Here is a 24,142-nt window from a genome sequence, read left to right on the forward strand (position 1 = left end):
GGAGACAGGAGAACACTGCCCAAAAACATTTGAATCTGTGTCTCAATTATATCTGAAGTGACGGAGTTGTCAGGGTCTTCCTTTCTAGTCTGTCTTGGATATACAATAGTATAACCCTCTTTTAGCTTTCTCTGATACAGACTTTGGTTGTAACCAGACACAAAATGAACTTTTAAGTTGACCGTCAACTTTTGTTTAGTACATTATACAGATTTTACAATGGAGCTGACATCAGCACAAGGTAGTTAAGAGCATGACTTCTGTCAAAGGGATTTGTTTGGTCTTTATTCACTTACATTTTGGTTGGAACATCTCCCTCAGAGTAAATTCAGCAGAGAAAAACAATGGGAACAAATGGAAGAAAACTTTTTTGCACAAGGCCATCAACAATTCCTGGTAATAACAGAAACAGAACACTTCTGATTTTATGAATTAGCCTTCTTAGGCATGGTAGTGTCACATTGTGCTTTGAAGTGCATCTGACAACTGCAGGAAGGTATGTTCCTCAGGGGTGTGATTGCTGTAGTGCAGGGCCAGGCACATTACATTGCTCAGGAAACTTGGGGGAAGGGTCAAAGCATTCACCATTGGACTGTGAGATTTTAATTGCTGATACAGAGTAGCATGTGCTAATAAGGTTCTTTGATTGCAAAGGTCAGTTTAGTGAAGGACCCACCTCTCCTTTCCTCATTTCCTTGCTTCCCTGAATTGATCACACCTGCTCCACGGGTCCACCAGAGATTTACTTAAAGTGCTCTGAGTTGTCACAACTACATTTAAAGCAAGTATCTTTGTTACAGATCTTCATACTCTGTAACTTTCCTCCTTTCTTAAAGATTTATTTTAGCAAATCTTTTCCAGTATTAACTGTTCATGTTCTTCAGATGTGATTGTTTTCTTTTTGTGCTTTTGTATATTAGCAAAATATTGATGGGATGCAATGGGGTAAATGTGTACATTGTGGATCTACTGCTTGCAAGATAAAGATTATGATGTGTTGCACTGAGTCGGAATTTCTTACATAAATATGTACACCAATCCTATTGCACCTTCTCCTGATCTAAATTTTTTCCATCAGCTGACAGGAACTACAGGCCTCTTCACAAGCTGTAAAGTTAACTTCAGCTAGTGCAAGCAATGTGCTTTTTATCTCTAATATGTTAGATCTTTAAAATATCCATGTGAAATTAACCACAATTCATACCTTAAAGAAACAAAGTATTGAAAGGAGTATGAATTGGAGTATGTACTGTATTAATCTCTGCTTTTTCCTAGATGGTATCATGGAGCAATCAGTCGGACAGATGCAGAAAACCTGTTACGTTTATGTAAAGAGTGTAGCTACCTTGTAAGAAACAGTCAAACAAGCAAGCATGACTATTCTCTTTCACTGAAGTAAGTACTTGTCCGTAAAACATAATCAAGTTAATTTATAAGCCCTAATTTCTCTGGGAGTTTTTATAAGCTATTTATAGAAACCACAATACAAGAAGAGAAAATGATGTAGTCTCCTGCACTGATTCAGCTCAGGTGGCCATGCAGAGTTTGAGACTGTCAGTCTGCATGATATATACTGAATTACAGTGCAGTTTGGGAATGTGAAGAGACTTTTAGTTTTAATTTTGTGCCCATTTAACTAAACTTGTTGGTTTGGGGTTTTGTTTGTGGTGGGTTTTTTTGTTGTGTGTTTGGGGGGTTGTTTTGTTTGGTTTTGGATTTTTTGTATATGTGTGGTTTTTTCTGATTTGAAATGCTCCTGCTTCTTGTGCTTCAGGCTGAATAAGCAACTGTATTTTTTGGGGGATTTTATTCATTTTGCTTCATACGTGGAAGGAAGGTTTTGTATACTTTGCTGTGGTAGTATTCTTACAATTTTAGAAACTGCAAAGCCCAAGATCAAGGATGGAAGATCTACATAATTTAGGAAATGAGCATTGTTGCAGTCTTAGTGCTGCTTTGAACTTACCCCACCTACCTGAGCCTGATCAGGGTACATTACAGATGCTGTTTTCAATGTATCTTAGAACAGAATCACAAATGCTTTGGCTTGGAATGGACCTTCAAAGATTATCTAGTCCAACAGCTCTGCCATGGGCCGGGACATAAACTCACTTGCATTTTTAGCAGAGGGAAGGTTTACACTCAGTGCAGGAGAACAAGAATGCCCTTGACCTTGGTATAAGCTGTAAAAGTACAAAGATAATTGTTTCCTTTCTTTCCTTCTTAGAGGACAGGGTCTGATGTAGAACCTATCCTTCCAAGTGTGTCTGAGAGACAGGCCTACTTGATTTTTTTCCTAGCATTGCTCCTATCAGTTTGGCTTTTACATGGTTTCGTCACAGGTCTGTTCTGGAGACACATTTTACTTCTGGGATGATGGTGATACTTGATGGTAATAAGGCAACACTTTCATAGACAGCACCTGATCCTTTTTACCTTCCTATCTTCATTAGAAATAAAGAGCCATGCCTAGCCCTAGTTTATTCTGAAACCGTGGTTTAGTCTCTGTTTAGTTCAGCAAATTTCAGGTTGGTTTTATATCCCCATTTTGGGCTGAGTAGAAGTGCTTCTGTTAACCTAGTTTTAAGATGGTATTCTAGGGCCTAAGAAAAATATTTTGTAGAACTATTTTTAAAAATCTCAATTCCTGTGCTATTATTATTGGGATCTCTCTGTAATACAGAGTTCTGCCTTGAAAGGGAACACACCTGCTTTATAAATGCTGTTCAGCTCCTGTTGTCACTTTTGTAATTTGATTTATGTATTCTTTTATATAGTGATCCTCTAGATATTTTCAGAAGTTGAGGCATTAATAGCACATGCTTCACATATATGTAGGTATAAATTTTCCCTTAAATTATTCTAAGTTTTGGAATATGACTTTCATTTTTAAAGTATTTTACTTAATTCTTTCATCAGCACAGCTAAAGCACAACTTCAAGAGGAAAAGGTGACAGTTACATTTATATTTGCAATTATGGACATCTGAATGCATGTTGTGGTCCCTTTGCATGTTGTATTCCTAAGTTTCTGAAAACATTTCCTGGTGGTATATAAGTCTTCCCGTAACTTGTTCTATGGTAAGGTAGCTAAGTGATTGACCTCATCCAATCCATGCTTTCTGGAGTGTAAGATTCTTTCACTACTCATCAGCTCTTCTGCCATACTTCTGCCAAAACTAGTGCTGACTCTGGCCTCTTGACGCAGTCTATTAATTCTGTATACCATCTCCCTGTGATGATAATCATTCCCTTATGACCCCTCCAAAGCTCACATAATCCTCTTAAGCTCATGATACTGCAATCAGAATTCATGTCCTCTCCATTAGTGGGTGATCAGTTTTCTTTCTTTCCAGGAACTCTCCTGACATCCTGCAAATGCAATCAGTGTTTTCTCTAAAAGTATCTAGCTGAATAAAGGATCATGTAATTTAACCATACCTAAGTTATCATGCAAACCTGCTTCCTTTGCTGCTGGAAAAGTAGCACAGTGAGCTGTAGGCAATGCAAGAGACTTCTGGAGTGCATTGAGGATAACTTCTTAAGCAAGGTAATAGACAGCACTACCAGGGGGATGTGATACTGAACCCGATGGTCACCAATGCAAGTCAGCTAATAGGAGACATCAAGACTGGAGACAGCCTGGGATGCAGTGGTCAGGCACTTGTGGAGTTTGCAGTCTTGGGGGATGTGGGTCAGACAAAAAGTCAGGACTCTGAATTTTAGGAAGGCAAACTTCTAGCTTAAATAAATATAATAGAATGTCCTGAGTTGGAAGGGACATGTCCCTTCTGGAATGCTGTCAGGCTTGGGGCCATGACTACCCCCTGGGGAGTTTCTTCCAGTGCTCCACCACCTTCTGGGTGAAGAACCTTTCCCTGATGTCTAACCTAAAGCTCCTCTGGCTGTTCAACTAGGTAAGTCAATAGGACCCTGTGGGAAACTGCCCCCTAGGACAAGGGAGCAAAAAAAAAGCTGACATATCTTTAAGGATGTTTTCCATAGAGCAAAAGAGCTTGTGGTCCTTAGGTGTAAGAAATCAGGTAAGGAAGGCAAGAGGCTGGCATGGCTGAGTTGAGACTTGCTGGTCAACTAAACTAAAGGGCAAGAAGGAAATGCACAGGCAGTGGAAGCAGGGACAGTACCCTGGCAAGAATACAGGGACACTGCCTGGTTGTACAGAGATGAGATCAGGAAGGTCAACATGTGGCTGGAGCTGGACTTCACAGGGGATGTGAAGAATAGGAAGAGCTTCTATAGGTATGTCAGCCAGAAAAGGAAGGTCAAAGAAAGTGTACCTCCCCTGGTGAACATGGCTATCAAACTGGTAACAAGAGGTGAGGAGAAGGCTGAGGTACTCAACAACTTTTTTGCCTCAGTCTTTGCTGGCAAGCTCTCTTCCCACAACTCTTGAGTGGATGGACCCGAAGGCAGGGACTCGAGGAGCAAAGTCCTTCCCACTGTAAGTGAAGATCAGGTTAGTGACCACTTGAGGAACCTGAGCATACATAAGTCTGTGGGACTTGACAAGAGGCATCCCAGAGTCCTGAGGGAACTGGCAAAACCACTGTCCATGATATTTGAAAAGTCCTGGCAGTCACTTGAGGTCCCCAGTAACAGAAGAAAGGGAAACATCACACCCATTTTTAAATACGGTAGAAAGGAGGACCCTGGGAACTACTGACCTGTCAGCATCACTTCTGTGCCTGATAAGATCATGGAACAGATCCTCCTAGAAGCTACGCTAAGGCACATGGAAGACCGGGAGGTGATTCAGTACAGCCAGGATGACTTCACCAAGAGCGAGTCTTACCTGCCCAATAAAATGGCCTTCTGTGATAGAGTAACTACATCAGTGGACAAGGGAAGAACTATGGATGTCATGTATCTGGATTTCTGTAAAGCCTTTGAATTTAAATTGAAGTGAAATGGATTTGATGGATGTGACTGTTTCGTGGGTAAGGAATTGGCTGGATGGTTGTGTCCAGACAGTAGCAGTTAATGCCTCAACATCCAGATGGAGGTCAGTGATGAGTGTTGTCTGTCAGGGTTCTTAAGGACATAGTTTAGAGGTAGACTTGATTGTGTGGGGTTAACAGTTAGACCCAATTATCTTAAAGGTCTTTTCCAATCAGAACAATTCTATGTTTCCATGATTCTATATTGAGACCAGTACTGTTTAACATCTTCATCAATGGCATTGACAGTGGGATTGAGTGCACCCTCAGCAAGTTTGTGGATGATATCAAGCAGGGTGGTGCCATTGACACACCTGAGTGATGGAATAACATCCAGATTGACTTGGACAAGCTTTAGAAGTGGGCCCATGTGGACATGCTGAGGTTCAACAAGGCCAAGTGCAAGGTCCTGTATCTGGGTCATGGCAACCCCCAGTGTTAATACAGGCTGGAAGATTAATGGATTGAGAGCAGCCCCTATGGAGAAGGACTAGTGGATGAAAAGCTGGACATGAGCTGGCAATGTGCACTTGCAGCCCAGAAAGCCAACTATATCCCAGGCTGCATCAAAAGAAGCACAGCCAGCAGGTCAAGCGATGTGATTCTGCTCCTATACTCTGCTCTGGTGAGACCCCACCTGGAGTTCTACAGGAACCCTCAGTATGGGAAAGATGTGGACCTGTTGGAACAGGTCCAGAAGCCACAAAAATTATTAATGTCAGAGGGATGGAATACTTTTCCTATAAGGAAAGGCTGCAAGAGTTAGAATTGTTCAGCCTGAAGAAAATAAGGCACCAGGGTGACCTTATTGCAGTGTTACAATACATAAAGGAGGCTTATGGGAAAGATGGGGACAGACTTTTTAGTAGAGCCTGTTACAATAGGACAAGGGGTAATGGTTTTAAACTAAAAGAGGGTAGTTTCGGACTATATGCAAGGAAGAACTTTTTTATGATGAGAGTGGTTAAACACTGGCCCAGGTTATCCTGAGAGGCTGTGGATGCCCCATCCCTGGAAATCTTCAAGGTCAGGCTGGACAGGGCTTTGAGCAACCTGATCTAGTTGAGTTTGTCCCTGCTTATTGTAGGAGTGTTGGACAAGATTACCTTTAAAGCCTCTTTCCAACCTAGACTATTTTATCATTAAGTAATTCTATTCTTAATGTACTTTGTGTCCCAATGAGTTTCTAGCTTAAGCAGTCCTATGTCTTCCCATGTGTGATGGCAGGAGGGATTTCAAGCCTCTGTGTTCTTTCACAGTTTTGTCAAATTCAGTGAACAGCCTAAGAAGTCTACAAGTGGTGCAGCTAGTGTTTAGGTGGCTTTGTACTGTTCCTAGTGCTTCATCTTTGAGTGATGTTTATATAAGACAACCTCTTTCACCTCCCATTTTCACGAGGACAGGTGTTTGGCTTGTATAGAAGTACTTAAACAAGGTATTGCATGGGGTAGTTGACAGAGTCAACCACAGATACAATGGCAACCGGCAATCCCCTCCTCAGATTGGACTGAGGATGTGTGTAACCTAGTTCATGGTGTTGATCCCACTGCTGAAAGTAAAATTACTTCTGTTTACATAAAAAAAAAAAAAACCCTCAAAACATTCAGTTATAGACTTAGGTTGCTGCCTGATGTCACTAGCAGGCAGCTAATTTCCATTCTGATCACTAGGATATAAGTAGGTGATGTGGCTTAGCCCCTGCCCTCAACCAGCAACGAGAACCACATTGTTGCTCACCTACCTCTTCCTTGTTCCCAGTGGGATGGGAGGAGAATCAGGAAACAAAAAGTAAAATTTGTGCGTTGGAATAAGAACAGTTTAATGGAACAGTGAAAGAAAAACAAATAAGCAATAACAACAATAACAGTGTTGGCTTTTCTTTTTTTATATGGGGGACTCTCACATCAGTTACAGATACAGATGCAGCCTCACCAGTTCTCTGTAGAGGAAGTAGTCACTTTCTTCAAGCAGCTGGCTACACCTTTACTACACAGCCCAGGGTGCAGTAGGACTTCATGGGCAGACTGTTGAATCATGTTCTGTGTCCTGTCCACCATAATTGCTTTTCTGACCAGTCATGCCCCACCTTGCACTGCTAGCTGGGTTTATTCCATCCCAAGGGCAGAAGCTTTCTGTTTGTGTTGGTTGGATCCCATTAGGCTGCTATCCATATCTTCTAGGCTGCATTTTTTTTTTTACTCAGCTTCAGGAACAGTGTGGCCTCCCAAAAGGCTGACCTGTCATGACATAAAGGAGATGCTTTTTGTTTGCTTGTGTAATTCTGGTAGCCATAGGCTTCATATACTGCAAGCTCAGTGACTATGTACTACCCAAACCTAAGTGCATACACAGGTCCTTATTAAGGAAGCACAGCTGTCTGCCATGAATACATGGCTTGTAACAATTAGTTTACATTATATGTGGGTTTTTTCTGTTTCAAAAAGGGCATGTGTGCTTGCCCTTTCTGCATGAAAGTACAGTTGGCAGATTGTTCTCCAGTTCTTGCTGTACTCCTGGAATTAGCATGCACCTGTCATTTCATTAATTTATCTGCACAATTTTAAGGCATTTTGTAGAAAAGCAGATGTGTAGTGAACTGAAGGAGGGGAACAATACATCTGTCCTCATAATAAAGTATTTATAGATGCCTCCCTTGTTAAAGGGAAATTATTTAGAGAACAATTATGATTTGAAAGAGATCTTTTTGCCTAATAAACTGGTATTTAAAGAAAGATTTTAAGTGTGTATAGCTATAATTACAGTGGCTGCAGTGATTTCTGCTCACCAGAAAGGGTGTCTTATCAGAGAATTGTTGAGCACATCTGAAAGATATGAGATTGATTGTGCTACAAGCACTTCCAAAGGGAAAGCTGTACCTCCTAACTAAAAAATGGCAGATTTTAGAGAAGCTGCTTTTAACATGGCATGATTTGTTTTCCTGCTGTAGCTTTCCATGTCATCTTAAACTGCATTTCCTTGTTGACATAGGCCAGCTCCAGTTTCAACACTATGGTATTTGTCCCTGGACACACTTGGAAGAAACCATGGTGTGGAGTCATAAAGTTAGGGAGTGGGACATGAAGCAAGCTGCAAGAACCCTCTGGGCCTCATTTAACTTCTTGAAGTGTAGGAGCTGTCCTCTGTTCTTGTTTTGTCCTGGCTAAACTCTGCACTCTTAAAATAGCCTGCATTACATGCTAAAGACAGCAGACACTGAAGGGTCACCCCTGGGAAGGTATGAGGTCAGCTCTACCACCTCCTATATTATGTCATATATGGATGCTACCCACCAGAGTGGCATTATGTTGGATGGGTTGCTTTTGCAGGAGCAAACAGGGTAGTTATTGTGCCACTCTCCCCTGTGTAATCATGACCCCTCAAACAGGAAGTGTGCTGTGCAGGCAGGTCATCTAGGAATTGAATGCTTCTGGTATGAAAGTTACAGACTGGTTTCTGCCTGCAGAAAGGCTGCAGGATAGCAGCCTTTGCCCAGTGGTGTGGAAGTGACATTCTTTATGCCAATTATCTTGGGAATAGGCTCATCTGAGGAAGTTTTCCCAGCTGAAGGCACCAGGTTCTGTACATAGCCATGTTCTGGGCAGCTGCTGCAATGTTGGGATGGGTGTGGTCTGTTGTGAGGTCAACACAGGACAGGCCTTGCCTTATCAGAGGTTCATGGCCAGCCTATGTGTCTATGGAGAGAACCTCAGGCCTCTAACAGATCAAAACCAATGATAACTTTTGGTCCAGAAGTAATGATGGGCTGTAATGAGAAGTAGTTGTTCACAGGAAAACACTGGGTGGGGGAAGGGCTGGAAAGGGTTTTCCTCTGGCACTTCTCTGGATCTATTCCATGGTAATTGTCTTGTCAGGCTTGTGCTTGGATCCAGAGAGCACAGGTGGTGAAAACAAAACACTAGCTTAAGCTGCCATTGTACTGGACTGTCCATGGGGGTTTGCAGCTAGCAGTCACTGTCTGTCAGAGTCTGGCCACTGTCTTGGCTAGTCACTTAGCAAATGGCTACATTTTGTTCTCCTACATGCCCCTACATCATGAAGAAGGGCCTGTTGTGGTGCTGCTTCTCTGTTCCCTATGCACAAGCATGAACTAACACTTTGCTTTCCTTGCAGGAGCAGTCAAGGTTTTATGCACATGAAACTGATGAAAACCAAAGAGAAATACATCCTGGGTCAGAATAGCCCTCCCTTTGACAGTGTTCCTGAAGTCATCCACTACTACACTACAAAAAAGCTGCCTATCAAAGGAGCAGAACACTTGTCACTGCTCTACCCTGTGGCTGTGCGGACCCTCTAATAACCTAGTCTCACCCCTTCCTGTGGATGGGAGGTGAGTGGTAAGCTGGGCTGCACAGAATTCATTGCCGGAATGTTCAGTGCTTGAGTGAGACAGAGAGTGGCAGGCTTTAGTCTTGGGAACATGGGCACTCTGCAGAGTTGTGTATGGGACTGTGTGTATGGTACTCTAATGCTGCAGCATGCCTCTAGAGCTATGCTTCTACATAAGAGAAAGAAATCTTATTTTAGCGCAAGAATAACAGATAAACTTCATGGAGCTTCTCTGTGATTGAAAGTACTTCCCAATGAAAGTTCTTCATCCATGTTGTGAGAAGAATCAATAAGTTCTTCTCAGCTGTAAAACACCAGCAACTTTGATTCTCTTGCTACCCTGGGAAACTTCTCAATGTGAAAGAGTAACCTGACTCTGAAGGACTCTAGGATGTTCTTGGTGGAACTTAGAAGGTGCTGCTTAGCACGTGAGTCCTTGTGGTGCTGGTCACTTAGTTTGGTGGGTTTGGGGATATTTTAATACAGTTTCTTAAAGTAGTCAAATATTGAACTCCTATCAGGCACAGAATCTTAAAATGATTTTGTGAGAGCAAATCATGGTCAATTATTTATGAACAGGGGATGTAATTTAAAAGTAGTTTGTTATAAGTTTTTATCCTTTTTGGTACAATAATCTCTTAAGGGTTACTGTCTTCATTTTCAGGTTTCATTCATAGATGCAGGCACCTAATTCTGTTTGGGGCAGTTATACCATAATGTTTTAATTAGTTGGGAATGAGTCATTTTAATATGTAGGTTAGTATTTACGTATGGGAGTGGTCTAAGGCTTTTATAAAGCTTTAGTAGGCAAAATCTTCACTTGCTCATTCATCTGGATCAAATGGTTGTCCTACTGAGGTAGCAAACTAACAAGTGTGTGTCATGCTGGCTTTCCACAAGGTGGCCCTTGCAGCTGTGTAAATGAGAACTGCAGTATGTAACAGAACAGAATTTGTTTTTCTGGGGTACCAAGGCATTCTTAAAATATGATCACTTGAGATCTACCTTTTGCACAGTGTTCATTTTCACCATGAGCAGAAGCCTCCTGCTGTGTTTCAGCCATTCTCAGTCAGAAGCTCTGCAGAAGCTTCTCTGTACATTAGTCCTGCCAACTCAGTGCCCATCTGCCTGAGAGGTATTTTCTACCATGTTCTGTGTGCTCATTGAATGGGATAAGTGAAAAAAATCTAATTGTGCAGAAATTAGAACTGGGGATCAATAGCCTGATAGTCCACACTTTCTGCCATCTCCCATCTATGTCTAGAATATTGTGCATTAACCCATCAGCTGTTGTAGTAGCAAACTGGTTCTATGCAGTTTTTTATTTTACGGACTTCAACAGGACTCTGAAATTGTGTATTGTTTAGTTCAGCTTTCTTACCTGCTAATGCCTTTTATGATTGCAAAGCTGAAAAATTTTAACAGAATAACCACTTACTGCCTGTAAAAGTAGTGATTCGTTGCATTGTGTAATCTGATAAGAACCTCAAGGATGTCCCATATGATGTCATTGGTGATTAATGTTCTGATTCCTTTTAAGCCTGCTTTGTTCGTTATATGACATCAAACACAGTTTGAACAGGAGTGGATCACATATATGTGAGGAGCCTCGTGTCGCTCAGTGCAGCAACAGTAGTGGGTTAAACTGTCCTTATCTAATCCAGAATTTGAAGCTACATTAGAATAGGTTCTTACTGGGTGGCACAACAGAGTACAAAGACAACATTCCTCTCCAAGTGAAACAAATCATCCCCTTTTTAATGTACTCGTCTACATGCACTTTTTATTTCTCTTAAGTCTTTGCAGAACTCTTCTTTTGACATCACCCAATTGGCAAGACATTCAGGCACTTCTCAGTTTTTTTTCTCACCAGAGTTCCTGAAGGTGGCAGAGCTTGCAGAGATTGGGAATCAGATTGCATCTGCTGCTGTCTGGGTCATTGCTTATGTGGGCTCTGACAACTCCATCATGCCCCTTGGGACGGAAATAGGTCATATGGCTTCTTTTGCGTGTTGAAGTGCATTTTTGGCAATCTGGCAGTGTTGTTGTTCCATGGCCTGTTTTTCTTCTCCTGCAATGGAAAAGTGAACCCCTACTGTCTCTAACAGCAATTACCAGTAGAAATCAACAGCATCATTTACCAAGGCCTTTCCAGGTTTCTTAAGCATATTGTCTTTAGCTCATGGGGATGACTTTTGTACTGAATCTTTCTTGTCATGTGCCTGATCAAAAGTCAGCTGAAGCCTGGAGATGCCGCTTTATTGCTGTCTTCAGATTTTGGGTTGGAATCCCATGCTTCATAAAAATGAGGTTGATATGCATCGTACAAATGTGTATGGAGTTTATTACAGCTTCAAGGATCATATCAGGGTTCTTGTTTCAGCAAGAAGAGATCATCTCAGAACATGTGAGTTGTCTGTGGGTGTCTTTTTTGATTCATTTTTTAAAAAGACTTTTAGAAAGTAATTGCAGAATAAATAAAACCAGGATTTTGTTTGCACAGTAATGTTGTCTTTGTTTATTTAAGTGATTATATTATATTTTCCAGTGAAGGAATATTTTTCCCAGACTTCTTAATGTACAGTGAAAATGTGGTATGTTGCATTGCGTAGTGATGTGTATATGGTGGAAGATCTCGTAACGATCATGCCTATATAGCACATTAAAAGTATATTTTTAAAAAATTATAAACCTCTCCCTTTTCTTCCTCTAATTGTCAATGTGTATTCGGACTGTCTTGAACAGCTAATACTTGAAGCAGCCTTTCAGAACAACTTGTTTATGTGTCTTAACTGTGTAGTGAAAGTAGTCACTAGGCTATGATCTCGTTTGGAGTCTGGAAAATCAGCTCAGTTCTGCCCTGAGTAATTTTTTTTGCCAGTGTGCACTTTTGCAGCAGCTGTGCCAAAACACCACAGGTGAGTGTGTGAATGACATTGCTGTCCAATTGCTTGAGGTGCTCAAGGAATCCAGTTATTGCTGTTTACAGCATAGCACTGGTTAATCACTTTTTGCAGACTTTATAAGAGGTGTTGATTAGGCTTCTATTTTGCAGTGTGGTGAAAGTCCTTGAGCTGTGAACATCTGTATGATGGGTAGGAGAGTTTTAGTGGCCAAGATTACATCTCACAGCTCTTTCCATATTTGGAAAAATCATTAGGGTTTGTGGAAGTATAGTCATCCTTGTGGGTTCTGAACTTGATAGTAGCTTATTCTCTGACTCTGAAATCAAGTCTTCAGAGCCAGGATGCAAAGTGCAGGGCCCTCTTAAGTACAAAGGTACAAACCACACATTTCCAGCTTCTCAAAGAACACAGCCCGAGTCTATGCTCTAAGGAAAACTGGTTGTGGCTTGGAGGATGACATATTTATGTGCTGTTCCTCACCATCCCAGTGGGGTTCAGGATTTGCCCTTTCCCTTGCTGTCATGGCACAAATTGGCAACACAAACACTGTGTGGTAATGTTGGTGGAGGCTGCAAATACAGGCTCTGATTCCATATTCCACCCTGCTGCACTGCTAAGCTACACTCTGGGGTACTCTGTCGGTCCTATGCTGGTGTAAGTTATTCATGCTGTCCACAGGTCCTGCCTATGGTGGTGCTTCAGCAGAACAAGCAAGGTCTTAACTCTTGTTTAAGTAGATAGATAGATAACAAAACATGGCTATGTGAGCTCCTTGGTGAGGGGGGGAAACAAAACAGAAATGAAAAATGCCTGTCTGTACTCCTGGTCTGAGTAAGGGGAAAGGAAATTAACAGTGGACAATCAACTGTTTTTCATAATTTTTTCCTTTTCAATGATCTGCAACGATCCCACATAAAACACTGCTAATTGCATCCTTTTATTAATTCTTGCTGGAGTCCCCAGTAAGAAGAGAAGAAAAAAGAAGGAAATGGCAACAGCTGAACAATGTTGTTGGTCTGAAATGAAGCAAATGGAAGTTCTGCTGAAAAAGGATGTTGATAGGGTACAAGGGATGATCATTTTCTGCACTATGTTATTGCCTGGCTCAGACCATGAGGTTTCTCTGAGAAATGTGTACCCACAACTCAGAGTTGCTGTGTTGGCCTCAGTGCTCTGGACCTTCTAGTTAGTTCAATGGCAAGGTCCATCCAAACATTGCCCATGCTTTCTCAAGTGTCTTTCAGGGTCCCTGGACTGCATGTATTGCTGCTGACAGTTCCAAGACACAACACAGCAGCTTAAGAGCAGCTTTGAAGGGATCAGTTTTCTTTCTAAGCCTGGTTTGGAGATTGGTATTACTGTGATATTGCATTGGATACAGGTAACAGTTAAGTGTTGACACCTGCAGCAGTAGCATAGGAAAAACAAATGTTGCATTCTATGCCAGGCTATCACCCCTTCCTTGGTCCTGGTGCTGTCCTGTATGCCACACAGGGCCCTCAATGGCTGCCTATATGCAAAGCTGATGTGGCAGTTCTATCATGGACTTCTCTTTCTGGGGTCACTGCAATTACTACAGCATAGCCTACAGCATTATCAAGTTACAGAAAACCCTCAAATTTCCTACTGCCAGCTATACCATTTGGGGAAGTAATTTTGAGGGACTGATATCAACATCTCCCCTGTTTTAGGTCAAGCCATTTTGCCACCAGAAAGGGACCATTTACCTGTCAGCTAAAAGTCAAAGTGTACAATGCTTGTAGACCAAGAGTTTTTTCAGGAGCAAATCCAATGACTCTCCTATGTCTATGTCTCGAACAGGCATCCTGGACTGGCTCCATCTGGCAGTCTGTACTTTGGAGATGACGGTTAGCTGTTGATAAACTAGAAGGAAATTCAGAGTGAGCTTGATTGCCACAAGGAATGGGCCAGCATGAACCTCCTGGAGTTCCATAAAGGCAGTCCCATGCTGGAATACACTGGAGAAGAGTAACAAGGAGCTGAACAAAAGTCAGCAGTTTGCCTTGGCAGTCATGAAGGCCTACAGCAGTCAGGACTGTGTAGTGGAAGTGTAGCCAGCAGGTGGAAGTGATTATTTCCTCAACAGAGCACTAGTGAGGCTGCGTCTGCATACGGTGTCTGGTTTGAGTGCGTCCAGGTACAAGGAGAGATCTCAAGAAACTGAAACAAGTCTGGAGTAGAGCCGCTAGAATGGTCTGAGGGTTGGAGCACATGATGTATGAGGACTGGCAGTGGGAACCGGGCTGGTTTAGCTGGAAGAAGAAAAGGCAAGAGAGAGGTACCCCATGGCCTGGATACCTGGCCTATGAGGACAGGAATGTTGCTGTTACTGTTAATCTGATGCTTTGTATCACCTGAGGCTGCTGGTTTCTTGAGCTCTCTCCCCTGTATTACTCTCTAGTTTCTTCACGGGAGCTCTGGAAGGTGTCATTGGAGCCCACTGATGGTGTTCTGTTGCTGCAAGCTTAGTGGGGAGGATAGGGTGGCAGGGATTTTTAGCAGAGCCTTTCTGCTGTCAGTCAATCTGATGGGGGATGGGAGTTTGCTTAGGCATCTTCTACCGCCAGCACCTTCCCTATCTTCATCACTACCATTTGGTTTGAAGTAGCAGCAAGTAAGAGTCTGTCGAAGTGGGTTTGGAGCAAGGTACTGCATGTAGCATTGGGGGGCATATGGAACACTGCAGAGACCTAGCTACAGCAGAGGTTTGGAAATAAGCTTTGTATTTTTGGCCAGTGTGGCAGCTGACCTAGGCTGGGCTTGGCTACACTTTAGTTAAAAGGTACACAAGAATAGGGGAGTAATTTCAGGGTTTAGTTTAAGAAATATGCTCCAGCTGCAGGAAGAGTTGGAGGCATAAGTGGTAAAATGGTATGCCAGCACTGACATAGCCAACACATTATTTTATGTTCCCATAATAGAAGGGCATAGAATTCAGCTTCCCTTCACCTGCGAAGGAATGCAGGGCACCTGGAATCGATTACCCCTAGGATGAAAGTATAGTCTCACCATTTGCCATGAATTGATTCAAGAAACCTTGGAGATAGGCAGTACATTGATGATGTCATACTCTGGGGAGAAAAAAAAAATGCAATATTTGAAAAAGTGTTAAGCTGTCATTAAAATCCTGCTGAAGGCAAGGTGTGCCATCAAGAAATCTGAAGTCTAACACAGAAATGCAGTTGCTTGAGGTAAAATGGGTGGAAGATGACATATCTAGTGAAATGGTAGAAAAGATTAGGTGTTTCCCAAAACTAACAACGAAAAAGAAGCTCAAGCATTGCCTTAGAATGGTAGGATTCTGACAAATGCACATTCCCAGAAAGAGTCAGACAGTGAAACCACTATAAATAGAGGTGTAACTAAGATAGGTTTATGTGGGGACCAAGCAAAAGCAAGCCTTACAACAAGTGAAAACACAAGTGGCAGAGGAAATAGCCCTGGGCCCTATCCAAACTACTACACTGACCCACTTGACTTCTCTCCTAATACTGGACAAGGAAGTAATGTCAGGAACTGCTACAGTGACCAAGGTGATTTCTCTCCTGGACCACACAATCTGTCCTGTGGAACAGGGAAGTCATGTTACTCATCATTAACAGCACACATACCCATGACTAGACTGTTTTGGTATCTGACTCCATTTAGTCTCTGCACTGTCAATTTGGTCTTAAACTGCAACAACCAGCCCTGACCTCCCTGTTCTTTAATAATGAATTACTGTTAATTATTTCCAAGTACAAATGTACATTATATAATTGTATTAAATCATTATAATAAAATTGTTTCTGGATAGTGAGTTCATGTGGCCAGGATGGATGCAGAGATGAAGCCCTGGTTGAAGCTACCTATTCTGCTGCCTGTGTGTTTCCAAAGTGAGTATCATCAGTTCTGTGAAAGACTGTTTAAACAATGTCTTTGAATTTTGCTGTTCCTTCATAAACCTCATTTCATCACAAGTGAAGTAAACTTTCCTCTGAAATCATCTTATTCATTAGCTCCATTGATGGAGAGGACTGCCTGTAAGATTTTACCATCTGTCTGCTGTGTCCACACATGGAGAATACTTTTCATAGAATCTTGTAGGTTGGAAAATACCCTTAAGGTAATAGAATCCAACTGTTAACATTGCCAAGATGACTGCTAAACCATGTCTCTTAGTACCCCATCTACACATCTTTTAAATACCTCTAGGACAGATGGTGATTCAACCACTTCCCTGGGCAGCCTGTTCCACTGCTACACAACCCTTTCACTGACATTTTTCCTGAAATCCAACCTAAACCACTGCTGGTGCAACTTCAGGCTGTTTCCTCTCATCTTCTTACTTATTCCTTGGAAAAAGAGACTGACACTCAACACATTACAGTCTCCTTTCAGGTAGCTGTAGACAGCAATAAGGTTTCCCCTGAGCCTCCTCATCTCTAGACAAACAACTCCAGTTCCCTCAGCCGCTCCTCATAAGACTTGTTCTATAGATCCTTCACCAGCTCCACTGCCCTTCTCTGAACAATCTCCAACACCTGAATGTCTTTCTTGTAGTAAGGGGCCCAAAACTGAACATGCTGTTCAAGGTGCAGTCTCACCAGTGCTGAGTACAGGGGGATGCTGCTTCTCTAGTACTGCTGGTTGTACTATTTCTGATAGAAGCCAGGATGCTGTTAGGCTCCTTGGCCACCTGGGTGCAGTGCCAGCTCATATTCAGGTGGCTGTCAAACAACATCCTCAGGTCCTTTTCTAATAGGCATCTTTCCCCCCACTCTTCCCCAAGCCTGTAGCATTGCATGGAGGTTTTATGATGCAAGTACAGGACCCAGCACTTGGCCTTGTTGCAACTCATACAATTGGCCTCAGCCCATTGATCCAGCATGTTCAGATGCCTCTGTATGGCCTTCCTACCATCCAGCAGATCAACATACCTGCCCAACTTGGTGTTGTCTGCCAACTGACTGATGGTGCACTGAATCCCATTGTCCATATTGTTGATAAAGAGATCAAACAGAACTGGCCCCAATACCGACCCCTGTGGAACACCACTCGTGATTGGCCACCAACTAGATTTGACTCCATTCAATCACAACTCTTTGGGCCACATCATCCAGCCAGTTTTTTACTCATTGAACAGTGGACCTGTGTCCAAGCCATAAGCAGCCAGTTACTCCAGAAGAATGCTATGGGAAATGGCATCAAAAGCTTTACTAAAGTCTAGGTAGATAACATCTATGGCTTTTCCCTTATCCACTAAGCAGATCACCTTGTCACAGAAGAATATCAGGTTAGTCAGGTGGGAACTGCCTTTCATAAACCCATGCTGATTCAGTATGATCACTTGGTTGTCCTGTGCATGCCACATGATGGCACTCAGGATGATCTGCTCCAGAACCTTTGCTGGCACCAACATCAGACTGACAGGCCTGTACTTCCTTGGAGTCTTCTTGTGGCCCTTCTTGTAGATGGGCATCACATTTGCTAATCACCAGTCAACTGGGACCTCCTGGGATAGCCAGGACTGCTCATAAATGATTGAAAGTGGCTTGGTGAGCACTTCTGTCAGCTCCCTCAGAACTCTTGCGTGGATCCTATCTAGCCCCATAGACCTGTGTGTGTCTGAGTGATGCAGATGGTCACTAACCATCTCCCCTTACCCACTGGGCTACAAGGATACTATGGGAGGCAATGTCAAAGGCCTTGCTAAACTGTGCAACGTCTGCTGCTCTCCCTCTGTCTGATCAGCCAGTCAGCTCATCATAGAGTGGTTTCCAAAGATTACTTCCTCTGCAAGCTTCCAAGAGACTCAAATGAGATTAACTGGCCTGTAGTTCCCCAGTTCATACTCCTTGCCTTCCTGAAGGTGAGTGTGAGGCTTACCTTGTTGCAGTCATTGGGTTCCTACCCTGATTGTGTAGGATCCCACAGGAAGTCCATTAAATTCTGTGACAAGTTAAAATTTTAGGTATCTCAATATATATACCGGTGAAATTCTGAAGAACGGTGTGTTAAAATTAATTCTTATGATGTGAAGTGTTATATTCCTATGAAAGTTTGCAGTGGGTGAAGACTGGACCATATCTACCTCTTTGGCAGGAGTTAAGATTTCACCCTTTTGTTCCTCAGTTTCACTTAGACAAACCCAGCATCCAAATAAAATACGAAGTCAGGTTTTTTTCCTTCCTCAGGTGTACAGATGTGTGCTGCTACATCCAGTGCATTTTTCCATTATTTTATTGGATCCCCAAGACTCCTCCTTCCAAAAGGTCCATTCTGCTATTGCAGTTTTCAATGCAGAGGTGGCTCCATGGCAGAGTGGGACTGGTGTAACCCTGTGCTCCTCCGTATCTCATTTACCTGAGCTGAATCTTCCTGAATAGGGCACTGGTAGTTATGTGATCAAGGACTGAGCTGCCTCAGGAAGGCAATTCAACCAAAAAACTCATCACTGTTTCGCTGGTGAACTTTCAGCAAAGAGAGTTGTTACAACTGCTTTCCCCTTGCATCAGCAGACCAAGAGAGGAGTGGGAGCATGTAATAAGGAAAAGCAGGAGTGGGCCCTGATACCTACAACTTTGAGCACATTCATTTGCTCTGTACCCTTTCCATGGGAAACACATCAAATATAAATGTATGTTACATATAAATGTACCACCTGCATGGATTAGTTAGGACTTCTCCAGGCCTGTTTCATGAAAAGTAAAAAGTATAACAAGCAAGGTACAATAGTGGCAAAGATGTAATGTGATTACCAAGATGTGAGTTTTTCTTTCTTTTCCCCTATTCTTCAAGTATGTGGGAATGTATTTGTGGTATTAAGTTCACACACAAACAACTCATTTCATCCTGATTTTTGTTTAGGAATTTATGTTATAAGGTGTATTTCCATTGACTGATATGATATGGTGGGTTAAGCCTGGCTAGTTGCCAGAGGCTCGCCAAGCCTCTCTATCATTCCCCTTCCTCAACTGGACAGGGAGAGAAAATAAAATGAAAGGCTTGTGGGTCAAGATAAGGACAGGGAAGTCACTCACCAATTACTGTCATGGGCAAAACAAGCTTGACTCAGGGAAATTAATTTATTTTATTGCTGATCTAAATCAGAGTAGGATAATGAGAAATAAGAAAAATCGTAAAGCAACTTCCCCACAGCCCTCTCTTCTTCCTGGGCTCAACTTCGCTCCAAATTTTCTCTACCTTCTCCTCCACAGTGGTGAGATGGGATGGGAAAGGGGAGTTGTTGTCAGTCTGTTGTCTCTGCCACTCCTTTCTCTTCACACTCTTGCCTTGCTAGAGCACAGGGTCCCTCCCGCAGAAGACAGTCCTCCATGAACTTCTGCAATAGACATGACTCCCTGTCAACTTAGTTTATTCAACTAACTACCATATTGTGAGTCTCACTTGCAGTAGATCTTTTCTGTAGGTCCCTCTCATAATCAAGCACTTCAGTAGCACTGAGGGGGACAAAACAGAAACAGTGAAGGATTCAGGGTAAAAATAATCCCACTGCAATGTCTGGCTTACAGAAAGCTCTAAACACCACCTCAGCTGTTACCAGCTTTTAGAAATGCCTTGGGCATAGTGGACATTTAACTTGTTCAGTTTTTTTTGAAACATTATACCTAATGTCACTGGTTTTGACAATGGGATAAAAACCCTGAGATTGATATTGTACAACTGATTCAAGCAGACCATTTGGAGATATGGAAATTTACACTTAAATTTTGTGTTGATTTTTAGACAGAATTTGTTACGAGGTTGGAAGAAACAAGCACTCCTGGTCTGCAAAAGAGTTTGCATGAGTGTCAGATGTTCTTGCAGAGATTGTTCTGACTCAAACCAGTCTGAAATCAGCTGAAGAGAAAAGTAGTCTACAATACCTAGTGCGGTAGCTTTCTGATCATTATTAGCAATATTTCAAGTTTGTAAACTTTAAAGCAAAATAAAAGTCACAAAAAAAAAAAAAAAGAAAAAAAAATCACTTGTTATAACTTTTTCCTGGATCTGTTTGATGTAAACTGTCAACTCTGGACATCCATCAGTATGTTTCTGTTTGGAAAAATGAGTTAACATACCTTTTTTTTAAAACCTCAAATAGAAAAATCTTGTCTTTAAATACCTGAAGACCTTAAGCAGACATGAAGGCGGCTGTACACTGCCAAACGCTTGTCTGGTTTTCCAAATGTGGTAATTACCCTAATAAGTAATACCTAAGGGTATTATTACCTCTTCTCAAGATGCTTGGAAAAAAAAATCTAGATCTAGCTCTTGTCATGATATTCTCTTAAAAAGGCTTGATCTAAATTTAGAACCAACAGGAAAATTGAACTCCTCAGCTGCAGAAGTAAATGAAGACCAATGCAATAGAACTATCAAGTTATGTAAGACTGCTGACCCATACTGCACAGAAACAGTCTTCCTGAACTTCCAGATAGCCTACAGTTGGAAGTGCATGTTAGAATAATAAGTGAGGTAGCTTCATGCTGCAGAAATATCCTTCTTTTGCTTATTTGTGGAAGACAATCTAGGTGCAAAAAGTTAAGAGAGGTTGTCTTTGTTGAAGAACTGATGCTATCTTCGCATCTTTTCCTGTAGTATAAAATCCTCCAGCATTCAAATCTGTGAAGTTTTCAAGGGCTCACAAAAAAAGGAAGTCTGTGCCTCAATGCAGTCTTACTTAATATCTTCAGTATGGGAGTAGTTTTAAAGCAACTTCCTCCCAGGAACTGAGTAAAAAATGAATCATCATAAAGTAAGAGTGGCTCTGTTCCTCTCTTTGTGCCACCTGTGCATTGCTAGGAGCTTCATGCAGACTGCACGTGTTTGCCCTATAGCAGCAATCTGAGACAGGTGTAGACCCCTCAGAAAGGTGAAGCAGAAGATTCAGTGGGAAAGTACTTTCCGACCCCTGTGTTCCACAGGATCGCAGGACAGGAGCTGTTGAAGATGCTCCTTGATTCGGCGCTAAGGACATGAAGGGTTATCTCTGTGGAATTTAAGCAAACAAACTGAGGAAGGTTTTGAATGGCCTTCTGTAGTTGCTGAGACACATGAATCATGTCAGCAGAAGGCTACAAGCCTCAGGCATGCTAGCCCTCTGGGGAGTCATGAACATCTTTTCCCACACTAGGTGAAAACCTCAATCAATGGCACAGAGTGAGAGAAAAGGCTGGCACAGCAGGGTAGCACTGGCAAAGGCATGATTTGCAGAGAAAGCTTTCCCACTCACAGCATTGCACAGCAGAAGGTGGCACTGCTGTTATGTGCCAACTGAAATGAATTCTCTGCACATTTAGATCCAAAAGAACTCTTGTTCCACTGATGACAGAAAGTGCATCCCTCTAGGCAGTAAATTTCACTAAGCGGCGATTTTTCTTTAGTTGTGTATCAGTTTTCCCATTATTTTACTTTTCCTGAAAACTAAACCCAGCTGGACTGGCTTGGAAAACAAGGCTGTTCACCAGAACACTGACACACACGCACAAACGCTCTTTCATTAAAGAAAAACCTCTTAGTTGCATTCCTGGTATCTTCTGATGCAAACGGATTAGCCTGAATAACGCGTATCTGACAACACAGCACTATGCCGTCATTCCCGTGACAAATTAAGCAGTTCACGGACATCTCTGACTTTTCGCACACACCGGCAGGCGCGCTCCGCCCCTGCACCGTGAGCGGCCCGTGTCAACCGTGCCCCGCTGACGCCTTCCAAGCCCCTGGCTGTGTGGAACGCTCCCTGGTCCCCACATGTGCGTATCAGGGCCTGCTCCGCCACAATACCACTCAGGTCCAACGACAGCGGGACAAGCCCCGCCCTACCCGGGGCCGCCTTCTACCGGGCCGCCGCTACGCGGCGTCCACGCGCCACCGGGGCCGAGCGCAGCCACTGTAATCGCGCGGCCGTCCAATCGATCGCGGCCTTTGGTCTCTCCGCCCGGCCCGTGGTTGCCGTCGGGGTACCGTGCCGCTCCGGTGGGCGCAGGGAGCGGGGCATGGAGCAGAGGATGAGCCGCCCGCCTGCTGCGGAGCGACGAGGCCCCTGCACACCGCAAATGCGAGGGGCCCGTGCCCAGCGGAGACGGAGCGCGAGACAGGGCGAGGATAATTCCAAGCTCTGCGCGCACTTTGCTCCTGGGGGCTGGCACCCGCTGGGCGCCGGGGGACCCGTCCGATCGCGACTCGGACCCCGCTTTCTCTCCTGCGCCCGGCCGAATGGGCGGCGGGGGCAGCACCACAATAAAGGGCCATTGGCTGCCGTGCCCGTGTGCGTTCCGCGGTAGCGCTGTTGCGAGTAGGCTCAGACCCCCGGGAAGCGAGCGGCCTTGGGGAGGCGCCGGGCTGCCGGTGGCGCGCCGAGCACTCCCGCCGGGCGGACCGCTGGGGCCGGGCCGGGGTGCAGAGAGGAAACAGGCGAGACTTCCTCGGCCGCGAGCCGGGCGGCGGCGGTGGCTTCTCCCCTGGAGCAGCCGGCACTGCTTGGCACCGGCCTCTGCTGCCTGGCTGACGGCTGCGCCCCAGCTGGAGGGTTCCCACGTCGGCCATACCGTCCACGCCCCCCCGCGCGGGAGCCGATCGCTCCTCTGTCCCCGCGGCGGGGTTGCTCTCGGGAAGCGGGGTGACGTTGGCCGGCCCGAGCAGGGAGCGGTGTGGGTGGGCGCCCGCTCAGCGCTCCGGGAGGCACACCGTGCCGCCCGCCTCCTTGCTCTCGCCCGCCGGCGGTACCGCGACGACCAGCTGTCCCAGCCTGCGGCCGAGCCGGCGCGGCGGGCAGGCAGATGAGTGACTTCTTCCACCGCCCCCTTCCTGCCTTCCTTCTCCTCCGCCCCTCCGCCGTCGCCACCATTCTCCGTTGCCTCCTCCCCCACCGCCGAGACCACAGCTGCCGCCTCCGCCTCCTCCTCGGCTCCCTGCCTCCTCCTGGCGCACCCCTGAACCCGCGCTCGCTCCCGCTCCGGCTTCCGCGGAGTCGCCATGAGCGGTGGTGCCGCTAGCTTGCCGCCGCCCCTCCACGGGCCGAGCCTGCCGGACCCGGGAGCGCGCAGCCAGGGACGTGGTAGCCCTGCCGGCCACGGCGCACCCCGCGCCTCCCCGGGAGCCAGAGGCCCGCCACCAGGTGAGCGGGAAAGGGGGCCCAGCGTAGGGGTAGTAGTTCCGGGCGTCCCACCCCAGCCTAGGAGCTCAGTCGGCCTGGAGGGGCCTGCCTGTTGTCCTTACCAGCGCCCGGAGTCGTTGCCGCCCCGGGGGGTCCGTCCGCGGGCAGCGGGACGGGGGAGAAATTTTTGCCGGTCACAGCAGACCGACGCAAGTCGCGACGGCTTCCCGCAGGCTCTCTGTTGCCCGACCAGCCACGACGTGCCCGGGGCCCCCTGCGCCTCGGTGGCCGGCGCGGCGCTGGCTTTCCCCCCGCCGGTTGGGATACGGCGTTGTGAAGAGCGGGCGGCCCGCCGTGTCGCCTCCAGTCGTCATGCCGCTGCCAGCGCTTCCCCGCCCCGCACCCTCGTCTGTGGGCCGCCGGTGTAGCTGGAGGGGTTGCGCTGCCCCTTGATGCTTGCTCGCCCTCGCGGTGGTGGCGGCTGCGTCCCGTGCGAGGCTTTGCTGTGCCCTCGACAGCGCCGAGGCCTGTCCGGCCCTGCCCGCCTTTCTCACTGAGGCGGCCGCCGGCGTTCAGCCGGCCCTCGGGCTCTGCTGTGCCGCACTCCTGAAAGGCGTTGGCCGGGGAGGGGAACTGTTCCCGTGTGCGTGTCCGTGTCCCTGAAGCAGGTGCTGCCGCTCCTAGCGGGCTGCCTGTGTCTGTGGGAGTCCACGGTTTACAATGGCAGGTCACCTCAGGTTCCTGCGTGTAGCTCCAAAATGCCTTTCTTGAAAGACAAGCTGCCTCTGTGGGAACCTCGGCTGAGTGCCTTCTGCGCCCTTGACAGCTGCC

The 24,142-nt window shown here is 45.1% G+C and overlaps 3 protein-coding genes across 16 annotated transcripts in view; 2 read left to right on the top strand and 1 right to left on the bottom strand.

Moving 5' to 3' along the window:
• SHB (SH2 domain containing adaptor protein B) overlaps positions 1 to 24,142 on the top strand; it is a 129,228-nt gene that overhangs the window by 42,692 nt on the left and 62,394 nt on the right. For 5 of the 12 annotated variants that reach the window (XR_011736603.1, XR_011736599.1, XR_011736601.1 and 2 more), the window contains exons 5-6: positions 1,276 to 1,395; positions 9,089 to 9,305. Coding sequence is in view for 7 of the 12 variants with exons in the window: in XM_065860778.2 (XP_065716850.1) it covers positions 1,276 to 1,395; positions 9,089 to 9,272 (304 nt within the window). In the remaining 5 variants the exon portion in view is untranslated. Of the gene's footprint in view, positions 1 to 1,275; positions 1,396 to 2,777; positions 6,638 to 9,088; positions 11,996 to 14,031; positions 15,247 to 16,027; positions 16,107 to 18,407; positions 20,226 to 24,142 lie in introns of those variants that run through there. The other 7 variants (XM_071802475.1, XM_071802476.1, XM_065860778.2 and 4 more) reach the window with 7 other exon arrangements.
• Positions 6,752 to 23,192, bottom strand: LOC139826500 (uncharacterized). Its single transcript, XM_071802478.1, has 2 exons — positions 15,241 to 23,192; positions 6,752 to 7,194 (listed from the first exon to the last, which is right to left on the bottom strand). Exon 1 carries the CDS (start codon positions 23,190 to 23,192, stop codon positions 22,035 to 22,037), a length of 1,158 nt encoding a protein of 385 aa, XP_071658579.1. The 3' UTR covers positions 6,752 to 7,194; positions 15,241 to 22,034.
• Positions 23,191 to 24,142, top strand: part of RNF38 (ring finger protein 38) — a 111,689-nt gene continuing 110,737 nt past the window's right edge. For 2 of the 3 annotated variants that reach the window (XM_065860765.2, XM_065860766.2), the window contains exon 1: positions 23,191 to 23,332. In XM_065860765.2, the coding sequence (XP_065716837.1) occupies positions 23,191 to 23,332 (142 nt within the window). The remainder of the gene's footprint in view (positions 23,333 to 24,142) is intronic. The other variant, XM_065860776.2, reaches the window with a different exon arrangement.

Source organism: Patagioenas fasciata, chromosome Z, assembly GCF_037038585.1.
Source record: "Patagioenas fasciata isolate bPatFas1 chromosome Z, bPatFas1.hap1, whole genome shotgun sequence".
Classification (NCBI taxonomy): Eukaryota; Metazoa; Chordata; class Aves; order Columbiformes; family Columbidae; genus Patagioenas; species Patagioenas fasciata.